Source organism: Rattus norvegicus, chromosome 2 (genome assembly GCF_021556685.1).
Source record: "Rattus norvegicus strain SHRSP/BbbUtx chromosome 2, alternate assembly SHRSP_T2T, whole genome shotgun sequence".
In the NCBI taxonomy this organism is placed as follows: domain Eukaryota; kingdom Metazoa; phylum Chordata; class Mammalia; order Rodentia; family Muridae; genus Rattus; species Rattus norvegicus.
The window spans coordinates 176746126-176772734 of record NC_141535.1 but is presented as its reverse complement, the minus strand read 5'-3'; the positions used below and the strand labels follow the sequence as shown (position 1 = coordinate 176772734).

General features: G+C 47.9%; 1 protein-coding gene across 2 annotated transcripts in view; it reads right to left on the bottom strand.

Moving 5' to 3' along the window:
- The window catches only part of Kcnn3 (potassium calcium-activated channel subfamily N member 3), a 144443-nt gene that overhangs the window by 45177 nt on the left and 72657 nt on the right, over positions 1–26609 (bottom strand). For both annotated transcript variants that reach the window (NM_019315.3, XM_087631660.1), the window contains 1 exon segment: positions 11595–12013. In NM_019315.3, the coding sequence (NP_062188.3) occupies positions 11595–12013 (419 nt within the window).

Here is a 26609-nt window from a genome sequence, read left to right as displayed (position 1 = left end):
CACTGAAGTCACCCCAGCTGCAGCTGGCTCAACCTGGGCGTGGCAGCACACTGCAAGGGTCACTCTGCTCTGGGCTCAAGGGAAATTTGGGTGCCGCTTCCCCTGTGGCCAGGAGGGTACAGAACGAAAGGTTTCTCACCCAGGCCCTGCAGCTCAGTAGCAGGGGCGGAGGAGTCTTCAGGAGTCAAGGGAATGACAGTCTTGCATTCCCTCACCTTCTTTTGTAAGAAAGACCACAGCCTCTTTTTCTGTGCTTTCTGAATGCATCCTAACTCTCAATGTTACCTATCTTCCCACCAAGCAAGCTGGCATCTGCGAGCCCCACCCACCCACTCTGTGGTGTCACAAGCCCAGGACACAATCGCTTCCAGAGAAGCCCCCAGAAAGATGACCCGTAAGGCTCTGCCCTGTCACCCTCCCCTGTTTCTAAGGCCATTGGCTGCTAGATAGGAAGGGGAATCCTCTGACAGGAACTCTTTGGTATTCTTCCAGGGAAATTAAATGTGGAAACTGCACCACTCGACCTTACTTCCCAAGCCCTGTTGACATAACACAAGGGTTATGAATGCAGGGCAGCCCTGCTGTGCGTGTGACGGGCTGATGTCCTGTACGTGCTCCTCTCTGGATCTTACAGAAGACCCTTTTCCCACATCAATGTAATCATCAAAAGACTGACCTGTAAACATTGTTGCCTGGGAACTCCCTGTAAGCATGAACGATGTCTTATTGAAACATGCTTTAAAAGACTATTTTTAGTTTATGTGCATGGGTGTTTTACCTGCCTGCATGTAAGCGCATGCAGTGCCCAGAGAAGCCAGAAAAGAGCATCAGATCCCCTGAATGGAGTTACAGGTTTGTCAGTGGCCGTGTGCTGTGGGTGCTGGGAACCAAACCCAGAACCTCTGGGAAGCAGCCAGTGCTCTTAACTGCTGAACCGCTCTCTCTCTCCAGCCCCTTTATTTAAGCATTTAAATCCTACATGTTCACTTCATTTCTGATTCTTTGATATTATAGACAAACATCACATTGAAGACTCTTGACTATCAACTGATTCTTCCAAAGAATTTTCTAGAAAGAGACTTACTGGGTTAAAGACATAAATCTCGAAGGGCTTCCCAACAATGTTGTTTCCAGAAAGATGGTGCTAAACTCCCTGTTTGCTCTAGTGTGAGACACCACCCCACCCCACTACCCACAGGAAGACCTTAACAGCAACAAGTTTAACTTGTGGAAAACTCTTGGTTAGCAGTGGACGCACTGCATTTTATGTCTTCTCTGTGTATGTTCTCCGTTGTGCCTGCCTTCAGCAGGGAGGTGAACCGTGGCTGATTTCCACCATTGCTTTGGACAATGAGACATTTCTCTCTTGTCACTTTTGTTGCAATTATCTTTCTTAAGTAACATTTGCTTTTAAATAAATTTTTTTTTCTTGAGGCATGTAACCCAGTCTGATCTTAAATTCACTCCTGATCCTCCTACCTCTACCTCCCTAGCTCTGGCATTACAGAAAAGGATGACCATATCTAGTTTATTACATAGAATTATTATTTAATTAATTAATATTAACATGCATGCTGTATAATATAAATAAAATAATTAATAATTTATACTGTGTGTACAGGTACTTTGCCTGCATGTATGCCTGTACACCATTGGTATGCCTAATGTTTGTAGAGGTCAAAAGAGGGTGTCAGATGCCTTGGAACTGGAGTTACAAATGGCTATGAGCCGCCATGTGGGTACTAGAAATTGGACTCAGGTCCTCTGCAAGTGCAGCCAGCACTCTTATAAGCCATCTCTCCAGCCCCAGTTTCGATATTTTAAAGGACAGAAATCTAAATTTGTGTTATGGTATAATCAAACATGCCTGCTTCCTTTCACAGTTCTTCTCTTCTGAGATGCTCTGCCTAACATTTCTCTTCACCCCAGGATTGATTAAATATTCACTTTGATTTCTGGCTCCTGCTCATGGTTCTTCTCTTATATCTACCGACTCTTTAATCTACCTGGAATTTATTTTGCTGGCTGATGAGAGGTAGCGTGCCAATTTGATATTTCATCCAAGCTTCCAATTTCCCCACGAATGTTTATTGAGTAATCTATTGCTTCCTAATTGGTTTTCTTTCTCTGTGATTGGGTTTCCACACTAGGATCTATCTCAGGTTTTTCCATTGTGTTTCATCGATCTGACATTCCTGGGCTCTTTAGTAATGAGTAATGCCCGAGGGACTTAATTATTCTTTGTTTTATAATACATTTTAATGTCCATAGGGAAAGTCCCCTCCCGGGCTTCTCTTGTACGAGCCAAGCTGCTCTCACTTACTGATTAAAGTGCCCTAGGAATCACTCATTGTTTTCCCTTAAAATTTCTAATTTTGTTTTCCAATACAGCAGAAATTGTTTAAATTTATTAAACTTGTCAACTTTCAGATTTATAAATCCTATTTTAAAAATTTATTAGTTCCTGTTTCTTCACTGTAAATTCAGTCTGCTCCCATGTAAGGTTTACTTCATCCTTCTAAAAAACATAATTTCTTTTCCTTCTTCTCCTTTTCTCAGCTTTTTGAGACAGAATCTTGGTATAAAGCCCAGGTACTCAATGTGTAACCCATATTGGCCTAAAGATAATCCTCCTGCCTCAGGCTTCTGACACACATGCACAGACATGTGCCACAATATCTTCCTTTTTCACTTTTAAAACAAAATATGTATTTATTTTTGTTTTATGTATAGGGGTGTTTTGCCTGCATGGACGTCAGTGTACCACATCTGTGCAGGGCACAGAAAGGCCAGAAGAGGGAGTCAGATCCCTTAAAACTGGAACTGAGGGCGTTTGTAAGCTGCCATGTGGGTGTTGGGATTTGAACCTGTGTCCTGTAGAAGAGCAGCCAGTTCTCTTAACTACTGAGCCATTTCTCCATTATCATTTACTTTTTAATAATGAAAACTGTGAGAATACTTTCCATCTGAGTACATCTTTGATCAGGTCATTAGTCTTGAGATAATTCTCCATGAAAACTTTTAGTATTTCGGGTTTTCTTTTTTCTTTTTTGTACATGTGGTGTATGTGCGCTCGCGAGTGCACACATGATCGCTGAGGTGCATGTGTGTATATGGAGGTCCCAAGCTAAGGTGGGATGTCTTCCCCAATCCACCTCTACCTTATACACTGAGCCAGGGTCTCTCAGTAAAGCTGAAGCTTTTCCTTTTGGCTAGGTTGGCTCTCCAGCTTGCAGGGAGATCCCCATCTCTGACGATCCAAAAGCCACACCCACCTGGCTTTGATGTGGATCCTGGGATCCAAACCTGATCCTCTGCTTACGCGACAAGGACTTTATCACCAAGCCATCTCTCCAGCCCCCGGATTTTCAATCTCATTTTTCTGGACAAAAGTTAACCCTGTGTTATGATACTGCTATCAGTATTATTTTATTTCATGTATATGAGTGTTTTACCTGCACGCATGTCTGTGTGTCCCTTGTAGGTGTAGTGCCTGCAGAGGCCAGAAGAGGGGCTCAGATATCCTGGAACCCGAGAGCTGGGAGTTAAACCCTGGTTCTCTGAAAGAGCAGCCAGAGCTCTTACTTGATCAGCCGTCTCTCTGCACCCCCTCGATCCGAAATGTTAAATGATTCCTATGAACCACAGAATAATCTACGCTGTGAAGCCAGCCTGTCTCCACTGCCCTCTGCCTTAAATTTACATAACTCCTCTCTCTTACTTTTTCAGGGTCCCTTCTGCTTTCGGTTCCTCTTTTTTAAAATAGCACGAAAATAACTTCTGCTTTGAAATCTCATCAAAGCAGGGGGCACTGTGTCTTAATTGAGGAGGTAAAGTCTTTTACACTGGTTTTCTCTCATCTGGTTTAATGTTTCGGTTTCGTCTTTAGGTTTGGCCGCCCGAGTCACTGCTTCTTCTGCCTTAGCTTGGTGGAGCCGATGTTTGCACCATGCGAGTTGCTTCACCTCCTCAGGTCTCGGCTTCATCCTATGTGGATGGGATGTCACAGCTCCCAGGCCGCACATAGGCGAGGTACCATTTGGGGGTTGACACTCTGAGGTGATGCTGTTTCTATCCTAACTGTATGATTTTGTAAGTCCTGCTTGTGGGAGCTGGAGCAGCGGCTCAGTGGTTAGGAGCACTGGCTGTTCTTCCCGAGAACCAGGTTTGATTCCCAGCACCCAACTGTCTCTGTCTAGTTCCAGCGGGGATTTGATGCCATCTTCTGGCCTCCGTGGACACTGCACATCTCTGGTGCACAGACACATACCAGCAAATGCCTACACGTAAAAAATAAATAGATAAAGGGGTTGGGGATTTAGCTCAGTGGTAGAGCGCTTGCCTAGCAAACACAAGGCCCTGGGTTTGGTCCCCAGCTCCGAAAAAAAGAAAAAGAAAAATAGATATCTAGATAGATAGATAGACAGATAGATATATAAATCCTATTTTAAATCCTAACTTGAGGTCACCTTAGGACTTAAACTATGATTCCAACAATATTTTTCTAGTTACTGAATTTGACTCTTAAGGATTACTCTAACATCAGATGATGAATTCAAATGCTTTTTATTAAACCCTTCGAGCCCTCGTCTTTTAAACATTTAACCTAAAGATTTGTAATCCCTAATTATTGTTCAATTATTTTTTTTTTGTTTTGTGCACCTCATCTGTAGCATCTACTTTTCCTTTGACATTAAAATTTAGTTTGACAATCATGTGCAGCTCTGTCCATGAAAAGCTCTCTGGCTTTCACATCAGTCTATTATTAAGATCTTTTTACATTTTAGTTTTATTTTATGTGCATTGGTGTTTTGCCTGCATATATTTCAGAATGAGTGCGATGGATTCCTGCAACTGGAGTTACACATGTGAGCTGCCATGTGGGTGCTAGGAATTGAACCCAGGTCCTCTGGAAGAGCAGACAGTGGTCTGAATCACTGAGCCATCTCTCCAGCCCCTATTATTAAGATCTTAATAGTGAGTCTTTTGTTGTTTCATTCAAATGACAGAGTGGGTCACAGACTGCAAACTCTGTCAAGATGTCCTACTGACTCTTAAGATTTAGCAGATCTGAGGAAAACAGTTTCGTTGCTCATGTGACTCTAGGTTGGCTAATCTTATGATTTAATACAATTCCAGAAACAGTAGTGGATATGTTTAGGGGTGATCCCTACTGCTCTGCTGACAGAAAGAAGATAATGTCTTAGTTTGACCTTTCTGAGTCTACCAACTCCTTGCCTATCTGTCGGTCATTCTGGAAAAGTTTTCTTCATGTATGTCTTTGGCTATATTTCTGTCCAAATCTTGACTTCATAGCCTCCATCTGTGTTAATCACATTTTACTCATCTCTTAGATTCTAAAATAGCTTTTTAGATATTCATCATTCATTCATTTATATTTCTGGAAGAAGGCAGGTGCCACAGTCCATGAAGGTCAGAGGACAACTGCAGAAGCTGGTTCTCATCCCACCACACGAGCTCCCAAGCTCTGACTCAGATCAGGAAGGAAACACCCTTACCCATGAGTGCTCTCTTTGGCCCTCTGGGGAAGCTTCCAAGTTGGTCCTCTACTTTCTACATTTTAAGAAGATCAACATCACTAATGTGGGTTTTCTTTTTCACAAAACCAGTTTTGACTTTCCAGTGCTCTGAGCATGTGCAAGTGTGCTTTCCTTCCTCCACTGCTGTCTTCTTCATAACAGAGACTGCTTGTTACTTTCTCGTGCTTCAAGGCCTAGCTAATCTTTCAAGGCTGCTTCAGGTATCCCACAATTAACGTTCTTTGGCATCTTCGGGGTAATTTTTCTCTTCCTTACTGGGGAGCAGGACCACCTTGACTGGTTTCTTCTCATTTCTCCAGCTAGAGGTAGGACTAGAGGTGAGCTCCCCGCAAGGCGTAGGCTCCTTCCTGATCCATCATCCGATTCTCTCAGTCAGTCATTCACAAACGTTTACAAGCACAGACTTCCAAGAGTAAAAAAAAATTTTAGCATATATCACCCTCCTGTGTGTGTGTGTGTGTGTGTGTGTGTGTGTGTGTGTGTGTTGAACACCTGTATATTAAATACAGGCTTAACTCAAATTATCTTAGATAAAATAGCTATGTCTAGAAGCGCTTACCATTTTCACATAGTTTCCACCTATCTTTGTGGAAGGTCCACAGTGGAGTTTGTGCCTCACCAAAGGTCCCCACAACCACAGTCCCAAGCCCCATTCCTCAAGCCCTTTTCGGCTAAGCTCTCTTCAGCTCAGCATGGGGGCTTCCTCTGTGAGCCGCATCCTGTAGACAAGCTCCACACTGCTTTCTTTAAGTCACAGCCATGGCCACGGCCCTCTGTTTCTTCCTGCTTCTGCCTCAGAGCTTCACCAATCACCAACAGAGAACAATAATATGGGTTAGAGCTGGGCATTGGTGCCTTATGCCTTTAATCCCAGCACTTGGGAGGCAGAGGCAGGGGGATCTCTAAGTTTGAGACCAGTCTGGTCTACAGAGTGAGTTCCAGGACAGTCAGGGCTACACAAAGAAACTCTGCCTTGAAAAACAAAAGCCAACCAACAAGCCAGACAAACAAAAACCTACAACAACAAAAAAGAATGTAATTTGGTCCTTCTTTCTCCTCTTCTTCCTCCTCTTCCTCATCCCCCTCCTGCTTTCCAGCCACAGTTCTGAGAATCAACCCAGGGTCTCCTTCTTGCTAGTCAAGTATTCTCCCCTGAGCTATAACCCCAACCCGAGAATGTCCTGGTTCTCTCTGGTTCTACAGGCAAGATCTTTAAATTTAAATTCCTCATTAAAATACCTGCATAAAAAAATTAAAATTCACACAGTCAAAACCAAACACCTGCTGACAAGGCCTGAGACCCTAAGACAGGCAGCCTGTGTACAGCCTGTGGAGCCCTGGTGGGGAAGAATTCAAAAGGGCCCAGCCGGATAAGAGGTTGGAGAAGGTTTGCTTGCAAAGCAAGACTCAGCCCATGTTTGTCAGTGCTGTGGAGGCCTCTCTGCCTCTTCTGAGGAGATAAAGACTTGTAAGTAGGCAGCGAGAACTTCGTTCACAGAGTGCAGGGAAAGCTACCTTCCCAGGCCTGGCACACTGGGACCTGGGGCCTCCACTGTTCCCCTTCCACTGCAGCTTGGCATTTGACAGTGTTTAATGAGGAGGTTCCTGGGGTGGCCCTGGGAGGCCTGTGGGAGGTGGGCACGCAGCCAAGAGAATCCTGGAGAATGCTGAGTGCGGCAACTGTCAGGCTCCGTCCGGAGGCAGTGATGTAATGCATCTCTGGGGTCCCAGCAAAACAAGCTGCCGATGTTGCTGCTGCCCTCCTGGCAACCAGGGGTTGCTCTCCCAACATAGGGCTCCTCTGTGCCATTATTAACTCCCGTCTGTCCTTGGCAGGAGGAGATGTAAAAACATTTATTGTCCCATAAAAGCCAACCCCAGATAGAAGAAATGACTTCTAAAGCACATCTTGCTAAAGAGAATTTCCATAGCAACCTCAGAAGTGTGTGCATACAGCTAGAGACAGGTCCAGCTGATGGAGGCCACCTGAGCCATGTGTAAACCCTGACCAGGGCAACAGCAGCCAGAGCAGGTTCTAGAACCTGTCATGGTGTGTAATGCCATTGACAAGCCACCTCCTCTAACACCAAAGGTGACAGAGCCATCATCCGATCAAACTGAGAGAGATCGAGGTCATCTTGTCATATCCTCCTCCCACCCTGGCTCAACCCTTCAGTCCCCCAGTACAACCCTTGTCTCAGTGTCTCTGCCAGTCATGCCTATTTGACCTTGGAAAGCACAGGGTCACCTTCAGATCTAAAAGAAACTAGCTGGCCACGGCAAGGGAAGAGCTTTGCCTGCGTGCCTGAGTTCTGTACATATCTCACAGTCCTATAGGTCAGATTCTGGGCCAGAGTCAAAGACCAAGAGATCGGAGGACAGAAATGTTGCATGTGGGGAGGCTCTCATGATCAGCATAGGAAGCGGGGCACAGGCTAGGTGTGGCACAGTGGTAACCGAAACCTCCGGTGACTTCTTAGGGACCCCTGGAGTCTGATGACCCTAGACCGGTATCCCTTAGGACAGTGCTTCTCCGCCTTCCTAATGCTGTGACCTTTTAACAGAGTTCCTCATGTCGTGGTGACCCCCCCAACCACAAAACTATTCCACTGCTGCTTCATAACTATAATTTTGGTACTGTTATGAATTGAAACATAAATATCTGATATGCAGATGTCTTGGGCAAACCTCTGTGAACGGGTCGTTCAAACCCACTACTGTAGGTGAAAACTACTGCTCTAGCAGGAAAAGGGGCCTTTAAACTCTATCAGTGGGTTCCTGCCACCTCTGAGTAAGGGGCGTGGCCCTGAGTCAGGCAGCTCCCTTGAGAGGTGGCCTTTTCACAGCCAGCACAATACCAAGTGGAGACGATTGGTGTTCCAGTCAACAGGGCAGAGTAAGTGCACGTAACATCCACTGTACACACACATGCACACACAAATGTGCATGTGCACCCACACAGGTACACAGGAGCATACACACGTGAGCAAACATACATGTATGTATACACATGTATGCACACGAATAAAGACTTCATTGAACATAAACTCAGCCCTGGAAACAGCATGGCAAAGCGATCGAAGACATGGACATCAGAGGAGACCAAACGACAAGTCTGGCATTCTTATGTCACCACAGTAGCCCTCAGACCTCAGACTGGGGACATGGCTATGGCAGTCTAGAGCACAATTTCCTGTCCCTGCAGGATCCAGCCTGGGTTAACAAGAGAAATTTGAAGTTTGGTATTGAACTCATGCTTATATTCTGACTGCTCACTTAGGAGCCCTGTGACCTCAAACTACTTACTTTCCAGCAGCCAGCTCTTACGTGAGGGCAGTCGGCTTCCTTGAGTCTGCTGTTGGGTTAGACTGGGATAGCATGAAACATGAGATATGAACCAGAACAGAGTGAGAAGCGGGAGCCAGGCCATGTTCCTGTGCTCAGCACCACGTGTGCCTAAGCCGTGCCTGAGCCTGTGGTCACAAAGCCTTTTCCCTAGAAGGCAGACTGTGGGCGGCTCTGGCTTTCTTTGTTTCCTGATGTTCAGCGGAAGCTCATAAGTCATGTTTGCAAAGAGAACAGCTGGGGATTCTGTAGCAACACAGGCAAACCAGGGCTAATCTTGTCTAACCTGGGCTAACACAGCCTAATGCAGCTTAGTGCACACTAACTTAATGCAAATCTAACCAGATAAGTCCAGCCTGGACTTGGAAGTTTTAAAGGGTGTTCAGTATCAACTAAGATCCGAAGACTTCTGAAAACAAGGACCTTCAAAATGTGGTATTCTTCAGAAATGAATTAATAAGTCACCATACTTAGGACAGTTTCAATAAACAATGAAGCTCACTTGCAGGCCTCTGGTTGTATGTTTAGCCAGCTTGTCCATTTGAAATGCATGCCCGACAAGTATTCATTAAATACATGTATTTCAAACAGACAAGCTCAAGTGCCCCAAAGGGCTACACAAATTCAATCGCCACTGTTGGAAACGTTGGCTTCTGATGGTTAGACATAAAACAGGGTGAGTATCAGTGGACATTTGGTAAGAGTCTGTCTACTCTGGTTATTAAAAAAGGCGACCACAAAGATCTGTGTCTGGGGATTGCACAATGCATGGCAAGGTACAGTTTGCAAGGATGGCTTTGCTCTAATGGCGAATCCTGCAAAGCACTTATCATTATCCTTCATTCACTATTGAAGCCCAGGAAGGCGGACTGACGGGTACTCCTCAGCAGAGAGTCTCACAAGGCAGCCAGCATGGTGGTGCACACCGCCATCCCGGCATGGTGAGGCAGGAGGAGGGAAAGTGGAAACAGGACAGAGGGATCGCAAGTTCACAACCAGCCTGGACTACCCTGCCTCAGACAAACAGCAGAACAGTTCCATGAGGAGTTGGGGATTGGAAGTAAAGCACCACTTTCTCTGTCACAGGAAAGTATTCGCCTGAGAAGGTTTGTGAAGAGCTGTTTGGTGTGGATCCCTGCTTGGAAAAGAAACTTAGCTGCTGAGCTGTGGTGAGGCTCTAAATGGCCAGGTGGTGTGACTTTGGGCTCGCCATCCCCTATTAGGGAATGACAGTCACAGCTTGGCTCTCAGAGGCTGCTACTCTCATGTAAGGGCCATGTTCTGGCAGCATGATGCCTGTGTGTGAAATCAGAAAGCCATACGTACTGGCTGACTACCCCAAAGCCATCGGGGAAATCTCACTTATGGCTCCCCTGTGCTAACTATTAAGCCAGCTCTCTGCTCGAATTCTCTCTGCCTTGTTTTATCTCCGCCCAGAGATGGGTATATGGGGGATCTGACAGTCAAATCGTAAGTGCTGATGTATTAAGAACAGCTACCAGGATCTGCATAAGCAGCATGGCTTTTTCTCTGTGCCATCCCACACCGAGGCTCTCTACCTCAAGACTGTGGCTTTTTTTTTTCTTTTTATTTCAGGTGACGCTTACTTTAAAAAGAGGAAACCACAGCTTCTCAGGCTGGCTCTACACATGAAATCTGACTAGAATGAGACACAGTCAACTTGAAAAGGACAAGTGTCACCAACAGGACACCAGGGGTAAAGTGGGGAGATAGTATCATACTAAAGGGGAACCGAGAGTGTGAATGCTCTGAGAGAGGTCATGGCAGAGCCCTCGGTCTCTGGGAGGCCATCAGTGGTCCTCTGAGTCACCGCCCAGCCCCCTAAAGTCTCAGTCTGTCTCACCAGCACAGTGAGCCTCCAACTTTAAAGTGCACATGAATCACAGCGAGACGTTGCTGAAATGCCACTGCTGCTTCAGTAATTCTGGGGTTAAGCCCTGCGCTCTAACAAGTCTCCCATTGATGCTGATACTGTTAGTCAGTGGACCAAAACTTGCACAGAGACATATTACCAGAGGCGTGTGATTTTCAAAAAAAAAAAAAAAACAATGTGTGGGCAAAATAATTACATGAGGAAATTTGAACAAAGCAAAAACAAATAGGCTTCATTACTGCAGGGCTTATCAGAGCCCTTTAAACGTTTGCCAGCAACATTAATCTCCAGGAGGAGGACATACAGAATCTTGTAAATAAATACTGAGCAGGGGTTAAGGATGTAACCAGAAGGCTAAAAAGATAGCTCAGTGGTTAAGAGCACTGACTGCTCTTCCAGAGGTCCCGAGTTCAATTCCCAGCAACCACATGGTGACTCAAGACCATGTGTAATGGGATCTGATGCCCTCTTCCAGTGTGTCTGAAGAGAGCTAGAGTGTACTCACACACATTAAATAAATAAATAAATAAATATTTTTAAAGGGGAGGGGATGTAACAAGAAGGCTTTGACACTTTGGTCTAAAGAAACACAAGTTAGTTACGTATATTTTTTCCCAGCTTACCTGGGTTCCAGTGTTTCGATATTCCACACCAGTTCCGCCCTCTTCTTCTTGCTCCCATTTTCTCCCTTGGGGTAGCTGAGAGCATTCCAGCCTCCTCCATCAGACCTTAGACCTGGACATCCCTACTCCTCCTCCCTTCCCCATCCCACGCTCAGGGTCTCCCTGCAATACCTTTCACAGACTCTCACAGTCCAGGCAGCGATGATCCACAGAGAGATGCTGAACACCAGCAGCACCGTGCCCGGGCAGATGGTCATGAGCGTCTTCATGACGAATCGGGTGTTGAAGTTGATCTTGTTGAGGGCCCCGATGCTTCGGGATGAGGCATCCGTGAAGAGCTTGCTATGTAGCAGCATGACTCGGGCGATCAGGTATAGGCGCAAGAACATGGGGATGGACAGAATAATGTCCACGTCAGCCTCTGCCCGAGAGGGGGTGTAGGAGAAGGCCAGGCGTGCCGTCCAGAAGAACTTGTACTCTCCAGGAATGGGGTGGATGGCGCACACCAGCATCTCCAGGCTGATGTAGAGGATGCGCTCATAGGTCATGGCTATCCGCCAGTCATCTGCACCATTGTCGATCACAAAGAGCTGGAGGAGAAAGAGCACATTAGTGTGGCCAGGACAGGTGCGCAGGAATCACAGAAGAGGCAGGGGAGGGGAGGAGCACCTCGGGGATAGGCTAGGAGTCTGCCCGTGGGAGGGCTCCTGTGGAGAGTCAGAAGGCATGCTTGGGTCCAGCTGGACATCTTAGCTAAGACGCCCAACTCTCTGAATCTCACTTCCTCCTCTGGAAGTTGCTGCCTAGGATATTGTCATGATTGTTTGTGACAAGGTCTCACTCTGTAACCAGCTAGCCTCAAACTCATGGAAATCCACCTGCCTCAACTTTCCCAGTTTTGGGATTACAAGAATAAGACAGCACCAGCATATCAAACTAGATATTGAGATTTATAATAAGAAAGAATACATTTGGTCCTCACCTTGGCTGAGGCATGCAACTATTAAAACCCCAGGCGAGGGCTGGGTTATAGCAGAGCATGCACAAGACATGGGGTTTGACCCCCAGCAATACACACACATATACACATGTGCACATGCACATACACACATCATACATACATACCCACACCCATACACAAACACACACATATGTACATACATGCATACACAGAGAGAGAAAGAGAGGGGGGGAGGAAGGGGGAGAGGGAAGGGGAGGGAGGGGGAGGGAGGGGAAGAGAGTGAGAGAGAGAGAGAGAGAGAGAGAGAGAGAGAGAGAGAGAGAGCGCTTCAAAAATGATGAGTCTTTGGGGCTTGTTTTGTTTGAGACAGGGTTTTACTATGTACTCCTGGTAGACGTGTGTTTTGTAGACTAAACTAGCCTTGAACTTACAGAGATCCATTTCCTGCTGCCTCCTAAGTGCTGGGGTTAAAGGTATGCACTTTGTTGCTGTTAGGTGCTAGGGTTTAAGCCTAGGGTCTCCTACAAGCCAGGCTGGTGTTTTTGCTGCTGAGCCACATCTCCAGCACAGTCAGAGTCAGAGTCTTCCAAAGGCCCGTGTCCTGACTGGCCAGCCTCTGGGTGGAAGCAAGGAGGAGAATGATTACCAGCCCCACCCTCCCTAGCGGCTGACCATCAGTGGCAAGTGACGTCATCAAGTGTGCTACACAAAGAAACTTCTGCCGAGCCCAAGGACAAGGTTTGGAGACTTCTGCATAGCTGGCCACATGGAGGCACCCGGAAGCCCCAGAAGCCCCAGCAGCTTCGCACCTTTCCCATACTCCTGCCCTGGGAACCCATTCCAGCCTGATGCTCAGCAGGCTTCTCTGAAACACCCAGAAGGATAACCGTGCAAACGTGTCCCTGAGCTGTGCACCTGATTCCAGCAGGTCATGGGAGCCCCAACCCTCAGCTCAGTCAGCCCCATGTGGACTTTTGAAGTGTGACAGAGCTGAAGGGCCAGGCCAGTAAGTAGCCGGTGTCATTTAATGTAACTTCAAATAGAATGGCAAGGCTGGGTTAAACTGCGGGGCACCCCTTTGGTGTTCGTGTTTGGCGTGTGGACAAAACTCTCACAAATTGGAGCTGGAGAGATGGCTCAGCCATTGAGGACGCTGACTGCTCTTCCAGAGGACCCAGGTTCAAATCCCAGCAACCACCTATAATTCCAAGATCTGACACCTTCACACAGACATGCAGGCAGGCAAAACACCATTGCACATAAAGTGAAAATAAATAAATTATTTAAACTCCCCCAAATCCAATGAGCAGAGGGAAGACAGCCCGAGGAGAGCGCTGGGTCTCTTTCTGCCATCCACTGCCAAGTCCCTTCCAGCATGAAGGATCCAGCCTCCTCCTGATACTCTGTGCTATGAAGGATTAAGAGTGTTTTGTATTTAAAGGGGAAACATGAGCAAGCAAAGTCCATGTCTGAGTCTTGGCACTGGTGGAGATGGTTCCTGTAGCACTGAGCTTACAGGGCAGCCAGGTCCTGACCCCATCTCTGAAGGGCAGCAAGTGTCTGCAGTCCACTCAGGGTAATGCATCGAGCGTTCATTGCATGGCTCCTGAGCCTGCTGTTAACCGGCTCTGGAACCCTGGGTGAGTCGCTGAACCTCTCTGCCTCTCCATCCTCCTGCCTGGGGATGTGTCATCTGCCGGAGAGGCTACACCGGGTGCGTCGCACACCTCACATACAATAGTAGATCTGAAGTGCAGCAGACCTGCTGTGATCCCATCCCGCTGTTAGTGACCATGAGCAGAGCAGTGACCGTTAGCTATTGTTAGTATCAGCCATGCTGTCTTTTCAGCCTTACTAAGGTTAGCATCTTGGTCTTTCCATACAATGAGGGCTGGGTTCAGCCATGTCTCCATCCTTCCCAGCACCAGTCTTCCTCAGAGCTCTGAATCCTGGGGCCATGTCATGAGGACCCACTCCGGCAGGCTTTCCCTGGGTACCTACTGCTGCCTTACACATACTCAGGTGATAGTCACATCTGGGGAAGGCCTAGGCTTTGTCCCCGAGGGAGCCCCACCATGGGGTCCCACTGTGTTTGATGGCTGTTCAGGAGCTCCACTTTGGTCTTTCAGCAAACTTGGTCTCCTCTGGTCACAGCAACTCTCTCCCAAGCAACTGGGGCCTGCATAAGGTTGGAGCTATAACCAGGACAATGGAGGTACCCACCACACCCTCTATGTCCCTGGCTGCCACCTGCTGCCATGCACCCCACATGTTCTGCCCAGATCCCCAAGAGCTGCTGTCCTCCAGCATGGCTTCTACTGGCCTTTAGGGAAGGCTTAGGGTGGAGGTCTTGTGGCCTAATGGCTGGCGTTTTGAGGCAGTGAGCCATGGAGGACAAGCATCCCCACTTGCACACCCTGAAAGGACAGTGACCCCTGAATCCTGCCTGGGACCGGTTCTGAGAGGCTGGTGAATAGTCAGGATGGAAGAGAAAGAAGCTAATGAAGCAGTGGAGGCTGGAGAAAGATGAGCTTAGCCTCAAATCCAGCATTCACGAAGGAGAAAAGGACAGCTGCGTGAGGAGTTGAGGTCTGGTCCGAGGTTAAATGAACTAAGGCTCCTGCCCTGCCTACTTCTGCCTGCAGCAGGTGCCTCTGCCTCCTCCAAGGTCTGGGCCCCACCCTTCTGCTTTGAAGGCAATCACTAAGCATCCCCCCAACCCCTTTCCACAGCCTTCCCACGAGTCCCTTCCTCCAAGGAGAAGTCTCATGCTGCCTGAGGCCTCCAAGAACAAAGCCTGAGAGTCAGAGTCCCTGGCACACCAGATACAAGTAGAATGCAAAGGTGAGTCACACGAGGTAGACAGTGTGTGTGCGTGTGGAGGGCTGTGTGGAGATGTGCTTTCAAGTTCCAGACATCCTAGCAGCCCACTGGGAGGTAAAAGGGGTGGCTGTGAAGTGGGCCACACTCCCACCTCCCTGAGCCTCAGCTTCCCCCTCTTCCTGTCCTGTGACCGTACAGGGCCATAACAAATGTGAAACTCAATAAGGCCATAAACCAGTGTTCAACAAGCATATTAAAGGCCCACTTGCCTGTTGGGAGAGGGTAAAGCAAAACCTCCATGCAAGGCCCCTGGGTGAAGCTCAGTAGGGGAAGCAGAGGCCACGCTGGGAATGCCTGGCTCAGGGGCCTCTCGTCATGAGTCATCTGTGAAGGGAGAAGGCACCAGCACAGTGTCAGGGGAGACCTCTCTCTCAGTGCATTGCAACCTGGGTTTTCCCAGACACAGATCCATCAATTAGAAAGACAGATCTATGGCCATTCCAAGGTGTCTGTCTGCTCCTAACTGCTATCCAACAGCCCGAGTCATGGCAACATGACTCTCTGGCCAAACTCTTTAAATACAAAATTAAAGCCTTCCATCCCAGTAATAAAGAAGCACATTCAGTTGCTATAGTAACTGGGTTCACGCAGTAGGAACTGAAGCAATGAGTAACAGATTCCTTTGATTGCTAGGTGGAGACCGAGCTGGTACATCATCTAAATTGAAGGACAGGGTCTCCACTGAGCTACCCAGCTCAACAGGAAGGAGCTGGCTTGGGGTGCTGTCCTCACCAGCCTCTCAGTTTCTTGATGCCAGGAAGATGGGTGCAGGAAGGCAGAGACTGAGAAGCTGGCTGGACCTCCTACAGCCGCGTGTTGGACCTCAGAGTCGGCTTGACTGCCTCCATTAAGGGACACCTGTTCCTCAGCGCTCACTGACTGTTCTCTAGGTGGATCACAGAGGCGGCTGCTGGGGCATTTACAAGCAGTGTGGATTTGGGGAGGTTGTTTGGAGTAGAGGAACAAGGAGAACTATTTCAAGCTGTAGACTGAGAGTACCTGCTAGACAGGCATCATGGCAGGGTTTGATGGCCCTGCAGAGCCGGGCATCTCCCAGAACATCCGTGGCTCTCCCACACAGGACAGCCTTGTGCCTTCTACTCCTGGAATCACAGCTCTGCAGTGTGACCTCACTTCCTGCAGATGCACCTTACAGCTCCTCAGCCTCCTGCCCATTCCCTGCCAATCACAAATTTCATTTACTTATTGGTCTTTACTGTATTCCTGTCTGTCCTGTCACTTAGAGCAGTGGCTGTCAAAGCCGCTGCACTTCAGAGCCACTTTGGAGGCCTGATAAAATCCCCTTTGCCTTTCTTGCACAGCAGCAGTTTAGCAGAAGAAAGGGGAGGGAGGGAAAAGAAGGGAAAGAAAAGCATCTCTCTGCCAAGGTCCATCCTCAGACCAAGACTGGATAGGTGGGAGGGGAGGGCTAATGGCTGAACCTGTGGGAGGTGTTGGGGGAGGGATGAGCTGACACTGGATTGTTCATACTTATTTTCTGATATAGCACCTGTTGTATAGCCCAGGCTGCCCTTGAACTTACAATCCCCCTGCCTCAGCCTCCTGGGTGCTAGTACCGTTCTTAAAGCTCCAAAAGATCACCAGGGACAGGACCCGATGACTTCAGTGGGAGCTTCTTTGATCTTTACTCTTGCCAATGCCTAAGCTCACTCTTAACATGTAGTAGAGGCTTATTGAATGCTGCCACGTATGTGACCTTGGGCAGCTAATCTTTCCTCTCTGAGCAGTTTGCTCCTCTGAAGATAAAGATTTCATGATGGTCCCCAATGTGCGTTGTTCTTAGGTCTCAGACTCTGTGATAAAGCACAGGACCAGGAGCGCCCTTGAGAGAAAAGGGCTCTTATTTGGCTTCCAGGTTACAGTCTCTCATTAGGAGAAGCCAAAGCAGGAACTGAAGCAGAGGCCATGGAGGGATGCTGCTTACCGGCTCGCTCCCATGGCTCACTCAGCAAGTGAGGACCACCGGCCCAGAGGTGGCTCCACCCACCGTGTCATGTCAGCCATTAATCAAAGAATGGAGACACTTCTACAACTGAGGCTCCCTGTTCCCAGATGACTCTAGCTTATGTCAAGTTGGGGATAGGGAACCTAACAGGCACATGCATTCTGCTCTAAGGAGCCACAATTCTGTGGCACTTTCCTGCTGGTGCCTCCTACCTAGCATGTGTTCCCCTCAGTTCTGTGAGCTCCATAGAGCAGAGCCCATGCTGGTTCACTTGGCTTACAATGTTCCTGGCACATTGTGGCATTAAGTCAATTTCTGGTGAATGAGTGAGAACTCCTACAGGAAATTCATTCCTGGGCCTATGACTACCAAAGGGCCTGACATTTCGAGCCGTGGAGGATGCTGCCCCTTTCCCAGAGGATGGCCCCATCTGTAATAAACTGCCCCAGGTGATCTTCAATGTCGGAAAGTTCTAGAGCTAACCTGGAACAGCATCTGTTGTTATTTTTCAAAGTGGCGTCTCCTATTACGTTTATTACGTTCATTTGTTCATTTATGGAGATGCTCACTTGCATGTGTAGAGAGACGGAGGACAACCTGCTGGAACTCGTTCTCCCATCCCACCATGTGAGCTCTGGGGATTGAATGCACGACATCAGCCTTGGTGCTGAGTACCTTTACCTGTTGAGCATCTTGCTGAGCCTGGAATCAGGATCTCAGGTAGTGCTGGGTCACAGTGATCTGGGGGAATGGGCAACTGTCTCCACAAGGAACCAGTCACCCCAGGGCTTGATCTCAATGACCCAGCCTGACTCCCTCTGGTGGGTTTTGGAAAGGCCCTGGGTGATGTTGATGGCAGAGGCAAGGCTGCAGACAGCCCTGGAAGGGAGGGGTGTCAAAGACCCTGGGCAGACAAGGAAGTTTTCTCCTGACCCTGCCTGGGCTGGTCTGCTGCCCACTGACTCCTTGGGTAGTAAAAAGAAATCCCATCTCTAAATTACTGAATCTTGCTGCCTCACATTGGAAAAAGGGTGCTCTTCATGCAGAGAGGGGTCAGTCTGCAGAAGGGACATGTGGTGTCACAGCCTGTGGACTTCCCAAAATACCACTCCTTCCTCATGGTGAGAGGTTGCTCAAGGCTGGATCCTTCTACTACTTCAGTTACTCTTGTGAGCGGGAGTTACTACAGTGCCAAGAGCATCTGGAGGCAGGTTGACACAACAGAGTGATTCCTAGTGTGCAGTCATTAAAGAAAAGCCAGAAGTAATTCAGCTCAACTCAGCTCAATTCAGTGGAACAAGCAACTAGCTAAGGACATTGTAGGGATATAAACGCACGTCAGACACAGGTCCCAGGAGCCAGTTTGCAGTCTCAAGTGGCTCTAGCATCGGAGAGGCACATGAGGACCCTCACAGGAGAACTTGGAGACAAGTACCAGATGTGGATTGCAGAAAATGTCCACAGAGCCACTTGCTTCTGTGAGTGTGACATCGCCTCTCCATCCCACAAGAGTTTAACCTGACCACATGCCTTCCTTTGAGAAATGGGATGTTAGAAAATACAATGCATCTGACGTTTAAAAGATCAGTTCTATGGGGCTTGCTGCAGACACATGGCCTCGTTTTCTCTGTCACTCAACTTGCCAGGGGCTACAGCAAGGACTTCCTAGACCAGCCTATGTCCAAAGCTCTGCAGAGGACCACCACACTGAGCCCAGACACACAGATATAGTCTTAAGCTATTGTCTTTCAGTATCAACATACAGTGATACTGACGTGTACCTATAGATATTAAGGTGGCTAGGTGACAGTCGTTCTACGCCCGACACTTCCCTTTTCAGTTCTCCTGTAGCAAGATCTAGAAAGAGCCCAAAACACCTATTGACACCCTCTCATCCCTATAGTTATAGGCTTGCCAGTCCAGGGGAGGGTGGGTCATGGTCAATATAAATCAAAGTATTAAAGAGTTAATGGTCAATATGAATCAAAGTATTAAAGAGCTATTTTTCTGAACTGTTTAGCTATTTTAAAGTGTTTTCTGGAAGTGCTTAAGGAAGTTCACTGGTGAACTAAATCAGGTAACAGGGAGGAAATAGAATTTATGGAGTGCTGGAACAGCTAGTCTCCTTAGCAGATCTAGGGAGTTTCGTGATTAGCTGGCAGGGACGAAGAGATCATTGTGAGCATCCTAACTCTGAGTAAACACTGATGGCACCAAAGAAAATGATCTCAGAGAGCACAAGGTGTGCCAGAGAGCATTGAGCTTGCCCCCAAAGCCTGGTCTCCACAGCCTAAGCTCAGAGGAGCCCTCTGACCCCTCCAGCTCACTGGGGTGGGACTTTCTTCCTCCACATGGTGTCTCTCAGAGGAGCTCTATCATCACTAGCTCGTGACAGCCAGCTCTGAAGGGCCATCTGGTCACCTCAGAACAGGTCAGTTCAACCAGACACCCTGGAGCCTCCTTCGGGACAGCTGCAGGCTGGGGAGTGGCTACCCTGGCAGGGAACCGAGGAGAGGCCTTAACTGTCCTGTTTGTCACAGTGAGTTTGAATTGTCTCATTAGATCAGTAGTCTCCTTCCATTCGAGATTGAAAGACTTGGGCCCTTCTGCTCTTTATCTGAGCAAAATTGTCTCATAAAATGCTCTCAGCCATCAAGGGAGACAATGTGTAGACAGATTCCAGCCAAATGAAAAGTGTTCATTCTTACTCAACTATAAAGTTTTCTAAATTAACGAGAGAAAATGAAGAGATGGAGGAGGGGAACTTTATGTTCCTTCTGTGAGGGAAAAACCTCAGGGAACTTTTCCATTGTTAAAAAAATGCAGAAGAGGGCTGGAGAGATGGCTCAGTGGTTAAGAACACTAACTGCTCTTCTAGAAGTCCTGAGTTCAAATCCCAGCAACTACATGGTGGCTCACAACCATCTGTAATGGGATCTGATGCCCTCTTCTGGTGTGTCTGAAGACAGCCACGGTGTACTCACATAAATAAAAATAAATAAATCTTTTTTAAAAATACAGGAGAAGGGCTGGAGAGATGACTCAGCAATTAAGAAAGCACTGACTGCTCTTCCAGAGGACTGGGGTTCAATTCCCAGCAACCACCTGATGGTTCACAACTGTCTGTAACTCCAGTTCCAGGGGATCCAAAATCCTCCCAAGGACACACTCAGGCAAAACACCAGTGCACATAAAGTTAAAAATGAATGAATTATTTTTTTAACGCAGAAGATAACATTTCAGATTTTAAAAATCCAAGTTTTCTTAAACTGTGTTATTAATACATAGTTTGTAGATAAATAAACTTAAACTCCTTAGACTACAATTATGTATGTGCACCATTACTGTGGGGTTGCCGTGGAAACAACATCAAAAAGTCCTGTGATCCCTAATTGGGTTTCCCTGAGGACAAGAGCTGATTGTCGGTGAGGAGATGAACTTCAGGTCTATGGCATCAGTGAACATAAAATTTCCAGTAAGCAGAAGCTGCATGGAGCTAGATGAAGAAAAGCAAGAAAAAAAATTGAAATTTAAAAGCAACACTCGGGCTAGGGAAATGGCTCAGAGGTTAAGAGGACTGGCCGCTCTTCCAGAGGACCCAGGTCCAACTCCCAGCACTCATATCAAGTCCCAAGGGATCCAACACCCTCACACAGACAACATGCAGACAAAACACCAATGCCCACGAAATAAAAATAACTAAATCAAAAACAATGAAAAAGAAATTTTTTTTCAAAGAAAAAAAAAATCAAAACCAAAAACCCTAGTTGGTGTTCTTGTCAGAAAGGCCATGGTATGGCCCCAGCAAGGCCAGAGCATGGTGAGTGGTGTTCTCCTACCCTGCATCTTTCTAAGAAGAAATCATTCCCACCTGAAACTAACTTCCTGCAGCTGGTGGCACTGGGCCATGTGTAATGTCCCATGGTGGCTTTGGGCCCAGCCAGACCAACGTTTTCTAAGTAGCCCTGGCAGGCGCCACCTCAAGTCTATCACCTTAGACATAAGAACCCTCTGGGACTTTGGAGTCTGAAGTTCATGTGGGGCTAAGGGAGGCCAGCGATGACCATAAATCATTGTGCCCATCCCCAGTTCTTGGAACACGAAAGCCTAGCAACAGCATATGAGAAGTTGCCTGCTTCTTAGTCACTCAGCAAGAGGCTATCCCTGAGCAGGACTAACAGGGACAGAGTACTCTGTCGCTGGCAAGTGTTTCTCGGTTCCCTGCCCTCAGACTCCTCATTGGGAACATAAGGGTTGGATCCAATTGCTTTCCGCTTCCTGCTAATGAATTGGTTTTTTAATGTGAGTTCAATATGAGAAGGAAGCTCAGCTTTCTAGGCTAAAGGATGGAGAACATTGCTCATTGCCAACTCACTGCCCTCCACCTACACAGATCTCTGTGCCTCCTCTGTGCCCCACTGGCTTAGCACGGAAACCATTGCTCTCCTCCAGCTATGGTGAAAGATGGTTTGATGCTAGACTGAGGGGCCAAGTTCAAAAGCTCCCGGATGCACGGCTGGGGAGATGCTCAGAGATGCTGTGCTTACATGGGACTCAGACTTGATTCCCAGCACCCCTGTGGTGGCCCACAACCTTCTATAGCTTCAGTTCCAGGGAATCCAATGCCCTCTTCAGGCTTTTGCAGGCACTACATCCACTTCCAGCACAGATGTACATGCTGGCAAAACAGCCAGGTCCATTAAAAAATTAAAAGTGAAAAAAGATGCTACGTTGCTGTATGCACAGGCATGAAGCTATAGTCTAAGGGCTCATCGGTCCACCCATCTATCTGTGACGGGTTCTGACTACAGACTCTTGTACTAAACTCCAAGAACCCAGAAAACGAGTGGATAAGGAGCCTGGGCCCCAGAGCACGCACTGTGGGGAATCAAGTAAACAGACACCTGCTCCCATGAAAATCAAACAGGGGGAGGAACTAGAGAAGTCTGAGAGCAGACAATGGGATCCTACCGGGCATCCAGGACAACACAGCCTATGGAGAGGAGGTAGGAGGAGAATGGAGCCGACCTGGTGCTTGATAGGGATGAAACAAGAGACTGGCTCTGGAAGTTACCAAGAAGCCTCCCTCCCTGAGACTTCTGGACTCACTGGGACTCTTCCTCATGTAGGTTTGGAGTTTGTCCAGGTCTACCTAATGCAATAAGGCCACAGAGACTTAGCCAGCCCTCAGTAACAGTGGCCACGCCCTGGACTTAGCAAGTGCCACCATTCCATCCACCCTCCAGCCAAGTGAATGTCCCCAAACAGAACCAAGCCACATAACTCCCCTCACCGGAGCCTGCCAGTTGTCCCCCAGGTTGGTCTAGGTCAAGTTCATCCTCCTAGCTCACTTGGTAAAAGAGCCCTTCTCGTCTGCTCTCAGCTGAACCTCCCTCCTCACCACCTGCCACAGCACACCCAGCACCTCATGCCCACCCAGGCACTCAGATGGCAAGCTGTGTCCTGTGGGGGTGTTAGCAACCACGGTGCCACTCCCCAGCTTCTCCCTGGGGCCCTGATGGGCTGATCCTTCTCTCCAGCTTCACTCATCTCCACATAGGATGAGCTGCCCTTCTTGGTGTCTTCCCCATCCCTCCCCTCCTAGAAACTGGGGAAGGATGGCCAGAAGTTAGCAGTGCCAGCCCCAATTCCAGGCTGCTTCACCTCAGCAGCAGCAGTGCTCTCTCAGTGCCACGCCTTATAAACTGTGTACAGTATAGCACCATCTCACTCAGTCCTGAACAGGGTTCCAAAAGTATCGTTAGTCCCATTGTACAGATGAAAACTTGAGGCTCAGGAAAATGTGGGGACTTACTAATGGCCATATAGTTAAGGAAGGGCAGTTTAGACTCTTAAAATCCACCCTCCTGTACTTACTTGTTCCTGACCACTGTAGCCCAGCCTGGACTATGCTGGGGGGTTGGTGATCTGATGTTTGCCTGTCTTGGACCAAGCTGGTGTGTGTTTCCAGTTCTTTCTGCCTTGACAGTGGCAGCTTCTGGCACCCATGATGTCTAGGGTAAGAAGAATGGTTTTCCAAACAGGAAGTTTCTAAGGTTTCATTTTGGCTTGACATAGGAAAGTATCTTTGGGAAGATTGGGATGGGGAGTGGGTTAACCATTTGAGCACCAGCTGCCAAGCCAATAAACCAACCTATTTACTGTTTGGAGATTCTTCAACCATGGCTTAAAGGGTGTTTTCAACAACTCAAATCAAGAGGTTTGGAATCGTTGAGCACCCTTGGGATCTGAGAGCAGGACCTCAGGGGAGTCATGGGCCCACTAAAGGGCCCTTCAACTCACTGCCTAGGACCAGCTGTGGAGGCCTTGGCTTGTGATGCCAGCACTGGGCAACTGCTTCAAGGCCATCCTGAACTACAGAAAAGATTTTGTCTCAAACAAACAAACAAACAAACAAAAAAGAAACCATATGTGGGAGGACCACCTACGATTTCAGCCCTTGGAAAGTAGACACAAGAGGATCGGGAGTTCAAGACCAGCATGGACTACATGAGAGCCTGCCTAAGTTAAATAAAGACATGAGGCAGTACAGGGCCAGCTTAGGCCACATGAGACCCCGAAATAGATAGAAGATAGATAGATAGATAGATAGATAGATAGATAGATAGATAGATAGATAGACAGACAGACAGACAGCAAGAGACAGTGAGGTAGCTCAGTGGGTAAAGATGTCTGTCTGACAGGTGACCTAGATACAATCCCCAGAACTCACCGGTGGAAGGGGAGAGCCAACCCATGGGAGCTGCTCTATGATTTCCACACATTCACTGTGGTATGTACTTGCCCATATGCACATGCAAATAAATAGCTAAATAAACTCATTTCTATAATTCTTACATATCAAAAATAAACAAACAAAAATGACTCTCTGAAGCACTAGCCCTCAGGGAGCACTTGCTGGTCTCCCAGGGAGCACCTGACCACTTGTTTACTCCATTCACACAGTTCTGAGACCCTTTCTTTGTCTCTCTTCCTAGTTACTGTGCATTTATGGAGTGACACTTTAGTACACGTGTACTAGGCCAATAGAAGGGCTTAGCCTTTATCTCTACCAATTTTTTAAGATTTATTTATTTGTATATGGGTGTTTTGACTGCATGTCCAGAAAAGAGCATCAGATCCCATGGGACTGCAGTTATAAACGGTTGTGAGCTGCCACGTGGGTACTGGGACTCAAACTCAGGGCCCCTGGAAAGTGACCAGTACACCTAATGCTGAGCCATCTCCCCATCCCTCCGCCATTTCTTTCCCCACTCCAATGCCTAGAGCTTTGTAGGATCCATAACAGGTTATTGTGAACTCTGGTCACTCTGCTGCACTCTAGATCACTTGAGTCTACTCTTGTTGTTCTACAGAGTTTGGGGTATAGTCACTCACTCTTTCCTCACAATGGCCCCACAGGAAGAACACTGTTGGGTCTCTAGCCCACAGCTGAGGTAGGTCTCCCAAGACCTCAGCTCAAGCAGGTTGGAGAAATGGAGTCCACACCCCTATTAATAAACACCAGTTTTCAGTCACAAACCTCCTTTCGGTCGTGCTCCTGAGCAGCTCCTGTCTGAACCAAGAATAGCTGACCTCCTGACTGCCAGCCCCTCACTGACACTGGGCCCTTGAGGACTGGTTTCCACATGGCCACAGTGCCAAGCACAAGCTCGGGAAGCATGGGTTTCCCAGATGGATCAGGTTCAGTAAGTTCTGTCGATGTGAATGAAAAGAAAAGGACGTAATTCACCAGCCCACCAGCTCTCTGATTTTCCCAAGGCAAGAGAATAAAGAAATGCACAAAATAAAGAAATAAATTACACTCATTAAAGAACTGCTTGTTTAACTTTTTTTAAGACCTGCAAAATGACCTGAATACACATCCTTGGGGAACCGGTTAAACCACGGTGTTCACACTATGGAACATTATGCAGCTGTTTAAAAGGAAGCCGTTCTCTAAGTACTGACTTAGGAAAGGTTCTCAATGCACTGCTAAGCAAACAGAGAAAATGACTGTGCGCAGTGTGAGGCCCCCTTTAAATGTCAGCAACACGCAGACAAGCATCTCCCGATACATTTACACGGTGGCCTGGTTTCCTGTAAGTGTGAACAGACTTGCACATGGGTGCGCAGACCACCTCTGGCTAACGTCACATAGTCAACATATCGCACCTCTGGGGAGGTAAGAACGGGAATCGAGGGAGATATTGATTTTTTTTTACCCTTTAATAATTAGAACACACCAATGCCGTAAAACAAGCCAATATTGTTTCTGTAATTTTAAAAAGTTAATAAAATGGGGTGTTGTTTTTAGCAGAAATCTCCTAGGGAAAGCCGCTCATGGAGCCTGCTGGAGATATTTTAAGCCTGGCCATTCTTGCAGGGAAATTGATCCTCCGGGTGCTCCCCTGCCCTGCTATTCTCTCTGCAGAAGTTCCAGCCTCCCACACTGCTGGACAACGCCTCTCCCAGAGGTCCCCAAAGTGTTCTGCTCCAAGGACAGCTCCACAGCTCCCCCGGACTAAGCCACCCCACGAAAAAAGATTTCTTATGCACAAGAATTAAACAATGGCCCTTGTTTCCAAGCCCACCCCATTACATGTTCTGCACCGGAGGAAAGCTACCCCAGGCTGCTTTCCCTGCCCAGCCCCATGGAAGCTGGATCCCTATTCCAAAGAAGGTCTTCTCCCCACCACTGGGCACTTTCCACTGCCCCTTCCCTCCAGGGAGAGTCTGGAGAAAGCCAGAGAGGTGAAATCACCAAGGAGACAGTGCTGCTGGGCCTCTCTGGGCCAACTCCAAAGCCAGACTCGGTAGAGCACTGTTGAGTTAGAGCGAACCCCTGCTGAGACAGGTTTAGAACTGTCTCTGGAAGCCTGTGCTGAAGTGGGGCTCAGGCTAAGGTGGCTGGGATGGTGAAGGGCCAAGGATAGAGCACTGCTAGCTGCCATCCAGCGCCCGGTCCACGGCACTGATAACTACTACTGCGCTGGACCCATACACCAGGACTCCTGCTCTACAACCCACATGAGGATTCGGCCCCGCCCCACCTCACAGAGCTGGAAACCCTGGGCCATGCTGCTGCATAAGTTTATCTCCAGATATCCAGTTTATCCCAGAATTCCCTATCCAAAGAGCCAAGCCTGCTCCCACATGGTACCTTCCCCTTGTTTGCCCTCCTCAGAGGAATGCTCCCCATACCTGGGGGCAGAGAGCCAGAGGGAGCTTGGATGTGATGAGTGAAGTGTCCCACAAACATGTTAGGTGCTGTCATGTGAGGCTGACCTTTAAGCCCTGAAGATGTCAGGAATGGATCTGTCACAACTGCTTCTGACCATCTAAGCGATGGATTACAGCAGCAGTAGAAGCCACA